General features: G+C 39.4%; 1 protein-coding gene across 1 annotated transcript in view; it reads left to right on the top strand.

The window, feature by feature from the left end:
- syn3 (synapsin III) overlaps positions 1-9,020 on the top strand; it is a gene marked incomplete at both ends in the record, with an annotated part of 99,842 nt that overhangs the window by 34,579 nt on the left and 56,243 nt on the right. Inside the window, 2 exons of the mRNA XM_083935117.1 lie at positions 6,064-6,220; positions 8,746-8,835. Coding sequence (XP_083791243.1) covers positions 6,064-6,220; positions 8,746-8,835 — 247 coding nt within the window. The remainder of the gene's footprint in view (positions 1-6,063; positions 6,221-8,745; positions 8,836-9,020) is intronic.

The raw sequence follows: 9,020 nt of genomic DNA on the forward strand, positions 1-9,020 counted from the left end.
CAGAAGAATCAGAATCAACTTTCAACAGATTAGACATTCTTAGTGATACCATATACTAATAACGATGCATTATGCTGTATTTTGAGCTTGCAACATGTCTAGGAAAGAAAAATGGACAGTACAGTGTGTGTTAATTATTGAGACAAAAAGAACACAAAAGGGAGAATAAACAGTATATATAGAGCCTTCACTGCTGTGGATGCCGGGCGCCACCATGTTGGATTGTTTGAGCGAACTTAGTTAAGTCATTGCACCCCCTTAAAACCTTCAATTTTACACTGCTATTAGTATACATATTAATCAAAAGGGATATGTGTTATTCTAAGGGCTCTAAGGGTGTTGATAGGCGAGTTTTTTAAATTTTAAGAAAGCTAGGTTAATTGTTTCACCCTTTTCCCAGTTTTTATGCTAAGCTATAGTAGCTTTTAGCCTCCCAGCTACAGTTCCATAATTAACTCACATACATGATAGTGGTATGGAGCTTCTTATCTCTTAGAAAGAGAGCAAATAAGCATTTTCCGTAGGTGAAAAAGTTTCCTTTTGTTTTTTCACACCATAAATGTAGTTATATTGTGGTATAAGCCTACATATCAATTTTGTGGCAATTTTACTATAGGATCTGTCCTTGTACCAGGAAAGCCCATATTTTTAACTCTAAGGTGCATTTCCCTCCAGTGACGGAGAGCCAGTCTGGCACAATGCACCATTGTGTACAAGTGCTGCGCTGATCCTCGGTATGTACTGTTTGACATTTGTGGTATTCTCGCCAAGTTCTAGCCCGATTATTCTTATCATTGAGAGACAGACTGATGGGAGGAAGATAAGGCCCTTACCAGCCTTACAGCCAAGCACAGGGTCGGTATAAAGACAACATGTTCCCTGCAATTCAGATATCCCTATGGAACCTATTAGAAGGTCAGAGATTCTGTATGATAAATTAATCTGGAGAACAAAATGGCAGCATATTGTCTTGGGTTTGAATACTTTTCTGCTCAAGGAATGCTGATTAAAACTACCTCTTCACCATGTTGTACAGTATATTGTCTAATTGTGAAATGTTAAGATTGCATTGTATTCATAACCAACAAAAATGTATTCTGTCAATTAGGGGCAGTGGAAGCAAGCTGTAAACACAACACTGAAACGTTATCACATTATAATGTTGGTATGGTGCACATTAGCATTCACTTGATGTTGTGTTAGGGATGAAACAGTACCTGGTTTAATGATAAACCACAGTAAAATTCTTGATGGTTAGTATTACTGTTTTAAATGTTATCATTAAATCCACCTTTGATTTGAAAAACTCATGATACTCTCCTTCATCAACCAAACTTAGTAACAGTCTCTCAGATGCAGGCACGGCATGCAACGTGTGGTTTTGCTTCACTGACATGACGGAAGGCAGTGACCTGCATCACTATAGAGTTTCTTTTGTCCCTCCTGCGACCAGTTTCGGTCCCTCCTCCACGCGGCTTCATACAGCACCTGGAGTTTTTCAGAAACAGAGCGTTCACCGATCTTGTTGACCTGCAGAGTTTGTTGATTTGGTCATTTTTCCTTGATATTTGTGCTAAAAGAGCTAACAGTTAATGCAGCTAAACACACAGGGATACTGAGAGTTCAAAAGAAGATGTTAGAAGTGTTAAACTGCAGTTTAGTGTAATGTAAGAACACATACATGTTCTGAAGTCCTCCAGCTGAGTACAGTTTGGAGTTAAAAGTACTTTGAGTTTGAAATTACAGACACTTTACATCAGTGTTTACATTTAGTAAACAGATACATTTACTACAGTTCTGTTAAACAAAACAAGTGCTGTTTTATTTGTGATTTTCAATATAAACTTAAAATAATTTCAGTGTGTATCAGTACTTTTAACAATACTGTAATAGTTCATATAGCCGTGATATTTTTGGTCACTATAATCGTAAAATGAATACACTGATATGAATAAATTCACTCTCATTTTACCTCTGTTTTCGTCTCCATCAACTGCTGAGGGAAATATCTGGCTCTTAAGCTGCTAGATGCTCCATTGTGCTCATTAGCTTGTTGCTAACTGTCTGCCATTTGGTGCTGGGCGGGTCTTGTGACGTCGAGTTTAACTGGTCAGTTCATCTGGAAATTGCACTGATGAGCTGTTAGACTCAATAAAAAAAAAGAATATAATTAAAGGCTGTAAAAACCTTAACAATTAACTAAAAGATGCTAGAATGTGCTTACATACATCAAACATACATCATACATCAAGCAGTGTCACTTTCAATATTAATTACAGGTTTATGCAACTTGACTTAAAGAATGACTTGTAGAGATGTATATTTCTTTCCAGCACGTCTGTACCTATCTTGCTCAATGTACTGTTGAAGTGTTATGAGTGGGCTCATGATCCCACATGAAGCCATTCCTTCCTCATGTCCTAATCTATAACCCTGCTATCCCCCTATCGGTGCCTATTATCAGCCTTTATTGCACCTCCGATAACCCATTCAAAGGGCGCATTAGCATATTGCCCGCAAAGTGATGACTGTAGGGCCCAAGCAATTCGGATCATAAAGCATAAATGTGCCACTCTAGTGTAATCCACGGCTAGCGGGGAGCCCTGAATCGGCAGAACGAGTCCGAGTTAAGAGACAGAAAAACAAAGTTAATGGGTGAAAATCCTCGGTTATGCTCTGCTGCTATAGGGCACTGGCTCCATTAACCGTAGCCCGGTGAAAGCCATCCCACCGAGCTGAATGTCTTCTGCATCTGGCCTTTCTGCGCTGATGGGGTAGCACAAAGGTGTCGTCTATCTGGTAATATGCATGCATGCGCTCAGCATTGAAGAGAAAACTGTCTTCCAAAAATACAGCTTGTACTAGGGAACATAATAAATAAAAACAAGGGATAAGAGGTTGTTTAGCTAATGTTCATCTGCACAAAACAATTCAAAGATTTCACCTTTGACTCTTGGTGGATGTGATTCTGACATTACATTGAATAAATTAATCAATTAATGGATAAAAAAAAGTTGATATTGTTAAAATTGATAGTGAAAAATCAGAAGTTCATTGTAGCCTTACTTGCCTCTATACCTGCATTCAACCAAGCTGATCTGGATTGGAAGGTTCTGATTGGAAAGTAGTCTTGGGTGCAGCGCTACATTTAATTTCAGGCTGATAGCACAGATGTATTTTAAGTCTACGTCCTGTCGGATGCAGCAATAAACTTCCCATGCGCAGTCTTAAGCACACTGTTGGCCTCTTTTGACTTTGGGTGTTTGCTATAAACGGCACGATACAAAAGTCCGCCAGTGTATCTATCAGGAACTTGTGTTTCACATGAACTGTTGAGTCTGGTTTGGTTCTGGAGCCTCAATAAACAGCTTCATCCAGTATAAATAGCAGAGCCCTTGGTCTACTGCCACTGTGGCTGAGTGCAGCAGCAGCAGGCAGGAACAGCTGTAGTCCCTCTGTCGCCGAGACCAGATCACTCCCAGTCATCCCGCCAGTCCTGACCGTGCTGTCTAACATAAGCAACACTTGAGGACCCAGAGCCCCTTTGAGGGCCTGGCTGTAATTTCACCCTAGATTCTGCAGTCCTTTACTCCCTGTGTGTATATACCTGTGCATACATGCGTGTAAATGTTTATTGTGCACTTGTGATGAGTGTCTGCAAGATACCCTAGGTAATTTAGCGAGAGCTTTGAGAAGCTGCTGGTCACACGTCTGACTGGTCACCTGTGAAAAACAGGTTTAAACTTCCTTATTAATGCTGCACTCTTTTCATATTCACAGTGGATCAAATTATTTTGTGTCATGTGTTACTTGTAGTAACAAGCATACTTGCTACTGTTAGCAACTAACAAAAGAATAAATAATGGATGAATGTGGCAATAATTGTGCAATTTTATTTTTTATTTGAAAACTATTGTTCCAAAGGGCCCTGTCCGTTAAATGTCTTGAGTTCGACTTTACACTTACAGAATGTTATCACTTGAAGAATTTAAAAATATTTGTACATTTGTGACTTCTATTCTTTCAATCAAAACCCAGTTGTCCCTTTTTATGTAGACCTCATGAAGGATTATACTTTATTTTCTATATGTATCCTAGTTTAATTTTGTTTGTACATTTGAAAAGTGTAAATTCAAATCTCTCTTCTCTTCGTCAGAAAAACTGTCTACTACTGTTAAATCATCAGCACCATTTAACATTTATTATGCCCATTTGTTACTACATTTTGTCTTATCATGGTTGAATTAGCCTACATAAATGCTCCTTAAGCCTGTAGATGCTTTTATTACCTTTTTTTTTAATTAAAAAAGGCACAGCCTTTGGGAGCAATTTGGGGTTTACTGTCAGAGCCGGGGATCGAACTCTCAATGACAGTATGTTATAGTCTACTTGTCAGCATTGTGAACCCAGAAATCTTGTGTACCCCAACGTTTCATGTTACAAATGTACAGTATGGGTCCCCAGAATTTCAAATCTGCCGGATACTAACTTGCATATCTTGGACAATTTGCATAATTATTGACCAATAGGCCGCAGCTGCTGAAATATTTCCCATATAGGTGATTACGCTAATTGCAAAACATATGCATCCAGTAGTTTTTGAAAGCCGGGAACCGATACTTGTAACTTTGAAGTACTTAACATTTCCAGGTTCACAACAGGGCTCAAGGCTGGCAAAGATAGACTATTATTGTGAGACATCACTTGCTAGAGTGAAATGAAAAATAAAAAAAGTGCAATTAATGACAGGAATCTGAAACATGCATAGCACCTGAATGAAAACTGAAACACTCGTAGGTAAAATATGACACACTAGTAGGTAAAATATGACACACTAGTAGGTAAAATATGACTGTGGTCAAAGTGAATTTCCTCTGTTCATTTGAAATGTGGACACTTTTAAATGAGGCCTCCAGGTGCCTGATGTGTCGCTTGGCCCTGCTCCCAGAACAGTTTGCAAAGGAAGGATTAGGCTGTGTTAATTGGATAGAAGGTCCAAAAAGATTAGGTGCATTGAGGAGCATTTCCTCACCCCTTCAGCCCGACCAAGTCGCTGAATAAATAAACTGTAAACACAAGGCCCAGATCCAGTGTGTTAATGTCCTGACAGAGGTGTCGGCCTGGGTGGAGCTAATGGCCCTGAGCATAGTCAGGTCAGAGTAAAGCTATAATTTTACATAATCCTGTCGAAAAAAATACATTATTACCATAAATGTGTGAGTCCAAATGCACCTGTCTGCCAGAAAATGATGATGGCTTGATGATGAAGATTTTGTGGCCTGTTCTAAAACCCCACCATCAGGACAGGTGACGTTGGCATAGCAACTAGACCCTTTGAGTTGGATGGGAGGTGGGGCTAAGGATACTCTACTGCGCCGATGGTGAAGTTTCATATCATTGTTTCAAAATAAAATAAAAAACAACTATTTTTTCTTAAAGCCTATGAAAATGAAAATGAGTTAAATATAGCAGGGTTTGGTAAAGATTGATCAGTTTTTTAAATCGGCATCAACTCAGCCACATCTGTAGAACGACTCTGTGAAAGAAGATTTGGTCTTATAAGGACTGATTCTACCACAAATGTTTGACTCAACAAAACCAAGACTTAAATGACCACAATTTTAGTTTTGCATGTTAACGTTTTAAACTTTTGAGGCTGAAGGGAAAAGTCCTTAGTTGTGCAAATATTTGGAAATAAACCAAATAAATTAACAAATTGAAATTTTGACTACAGATGTCACCAGATAAAAACTCAGAGGATCACCAGAGTAATTACAATTCATCTTTAGAATGATGTGAATGTCAGTGTGCCAAATGTCATGGCAATCTATTCAATACGCTCTGGACAGAAGTGATGGACTGACAGACAGACATCACCATTCCTGGATCCACTCCGCTAGCGTGGCTAATAGTTTATCTTTAGTGCAATTGAATGCTTAACTATTTCAATTTTGCCTTAAAAGACCTTAGAGATTATAGATTAGATTTCACTCCAGAACCTCGCAAATTAGTAATCCAAACCATGGCAATCTCCACTATCGTTCCTTGTTGCTCTCTTTGCAGGTCCTTCAAGCCAGACTTCGTCTTGATTCGCCAGCATGCCTACAGCATGATCCCCGGTGAGGATTTCAGAAACCTTGTCATCGGCATGCATTTCGGCGGTGTCCCAAGCAGCAACTCTCTCTTCTCCATCTACAACTTCTGCAGCAAACCTTGGGTGGTAAGCAATCTTTAAGTGCTCTTTGCTCTCCTTTTACCCTCACGAAAGGTGTTGTGAGTCCCCTCCTTCAGTGGCTGCCCCGACTGATTTATTTGGGCTATTAAAGGGAGCTGTAACACCTGTCTCAGGAGCTGGTGGAGTGAGTGGCCTCCTCCACCATCCACACAAATCATTACTCACTCTGTACTAGGGGAAAGCAAGATACAAGACTGCAGTGAAACGGTGTGAATGCTTGGCTCTGCATGGGTTCATAATTGTAGTTTTGTCACCTACAGTGTAAGTTTAAAGGGGCAAGGGTGTTCCACAAGAGAACACACATTCTTCCATAATGTGGTGAAAGAATGCACTTCTTTATGCTGTAGCTCATTTACCACATATTTACAGCTCTGTTACTTATTTAACAGAGCATAGGCTATAAGTTATATTAGATGTCAGGCGCCTGTAAGTTAAGGGTAATCCATCACGTTTTTATGTTATATTAATATCTGCAGATGTTTTGTAGATTTACAGATACATATTTAGAATGTCAGCTTGGAACGGCTCCAATCAAGATTTGAGACTCATGCACAATCTTTTTGTTTATGTACTTTTTGGAGCATTAACATCAGGAGTAGAAAGTCATTCTCTCCCACAGAGATGTGTAAGTGGCCACAACCCACAGATGACATGGAGAAAACATCACCTGCTGCTGACCGGGGTGAAGTCAGTTTTAAGTTGGATATTCGGCCCCATCCTATCTGAATATCCAACTTCAAACTAACTTCACCTTGGTCTGCTGCTGCACTTTCATTACTTAAAACAAAAGAATTGCCGAATGCACGTCTGTGTTAAGCTCAGCTGTATAAACTATCAATGTTAGTTTGCAATTATTAATGTTAAGAGATTCATTTTTAGATTGCCGTTTATTAAATTGCATATTTTTGAAAAGTGTTTTCTTGCCGTTGCTGCCTCCATCTGCTGGCTAACGCCATTAAACCGGGAGAAATACACGTTAATTATTAATGTCAGCTAAAGACAAGTTTAGGTTACAGGTTTATTGTTACTTTTAACGACCACATGAAGTTAACGTTAATGTTACTGCATTATTAGCTTTAACCATTACACTGCGTTTGAGAGGCTGGAGGATTTTTTATTAATTTAACAGGAAGAGGGCCCTGCGACAGGCAGCCGCACGGCTGTTTCTGACAAACATAATGAGCAGCCAATACAAAATACATGACTATGATACAGTTTAAATATATCAAATAGCAAGTAAAAAAGCAAATATACATCAGAATAAACCATAATCATGAACATATCATGCAGAATATCTACAGCCAGATGTGTCTGCCTCCAAGTTATTTATTATCAAATGTCTTAAAATCCTCCAATGAGAGCAGGACCTGGAGATTCTGGCATTAGTTCAGGTAAAGGGAGCAGCAAACTTTGTGTTATTTAAACTAGAATATAAGTTGTTATTAGTTGGGACTTTGTATAATTACACAATACGGTTGCACTCTAACTCTATATTATTTTTTATTAAAACCACAAGAGACTTGATTAGGACTTGCTTCTTCCCTCAGAGACGTGAGACCTGACTTGAACTCGCAAAAAGTGACTTGTTACCATCTCTGCTGTCATCTGTTGCTTCGTTTCACTTGCGCTACTCATGCTGTTTTCCAGTGCCATGGGAAGTCCGAAATTTCGGACCTCCAAGTAGTCAAAGTGCACTGGAATACTTTTCAAAGTGAACCTCTTACGAATTCGGGGTAGGTCGATCTCTCTCGAATACGCTAGTAGGAGATAGGAGGAAGAGGGTGGGACTTTGGAGGGAAGCGCTGTGAGACATGCAAGAAAGGTAGGAATTGCTTTAAGGTGTACAACAACAAACAAACAAAACACACACAAAAGGTATTCTTAAGGCTAAAAGTAGGAGAAGATTTAGGAGTAACTCTCTCTTCATTTTTTTGTCTAAGAATATTTTACAAAGCGTTTTAGTGCCAAAAGCAACCCCTAAATCTGTGAAAAGTTAGAGATAGTCAAGAGGACCTCTAAGTCACCCAGAGCAAAATGTTTTGTGAGGATGGCCCCAGGTTTCGTTGTCTGCCTCAGAATCAGAGTAAGGGCTTCTTTTTACAGCTGCCACTTTGCACAGACACTCTACAATCACACAGAGGGAACACCTGTTATAAAAGAGGAGGACAAAACATACCTACACCCAGTGTTGAAGGGAATTGCTTAGAATACAATGCAGCTACAATGTCAAAATATTGTTAACCCACAGCTGGATGCAACAAGTTCAAAACTATTAACTGAACTAAGTTAGGCAGGTAAGAGGAAGTCAGTTCACCGGAAAGGAACATTTTTTCTTTTAGGGCAACAGGTATTCAGAGTTGTGTCTTTACTGTACTGGGTCAGATTTCATGAGCATCTGAAAGGGCCATGAATGATGTGCTGTGAACGCAGGTGTAATTTCAATGGAGCCTTCCTGTCCTCCCTTGCTTAAGTAATGACTGTCTGACTGTCTTGTTTATTTTTTCTTGCAGTTTTCTCAGATGATCAAGCTCTACCACTCACTCGGTCCAGAGAAATTCCCCCTGAATGAGCAAACCTTCTATCCCAACCACACTCAGATGGTGAGTGCCTCTAAAATATTATTCTTTAATAAACACAATACTGAGAAGAGACACACACACTCGCACAAAAAAAATGAGCGCAGACCTCCTGTGGCCCGTTTTTCATTAAATCTTTATTATAAAAATATAAAACACAGAAATTAAGTCATACTTTTCTATAACCCCTACAAGGACCCCCCCCCCCC

The sequence above is a fragment of the Echiichthys vipera genome (genome assembly GCF_963691815.1).
Source record: "Echiichthys vipera genome assembly, chromosome: 20".
NCBI lineage: Eukaryota > Metazoa > Chordata > Actinopteri > Perciformes > Trachinidae > Echiichthys > Echiichthys vipera.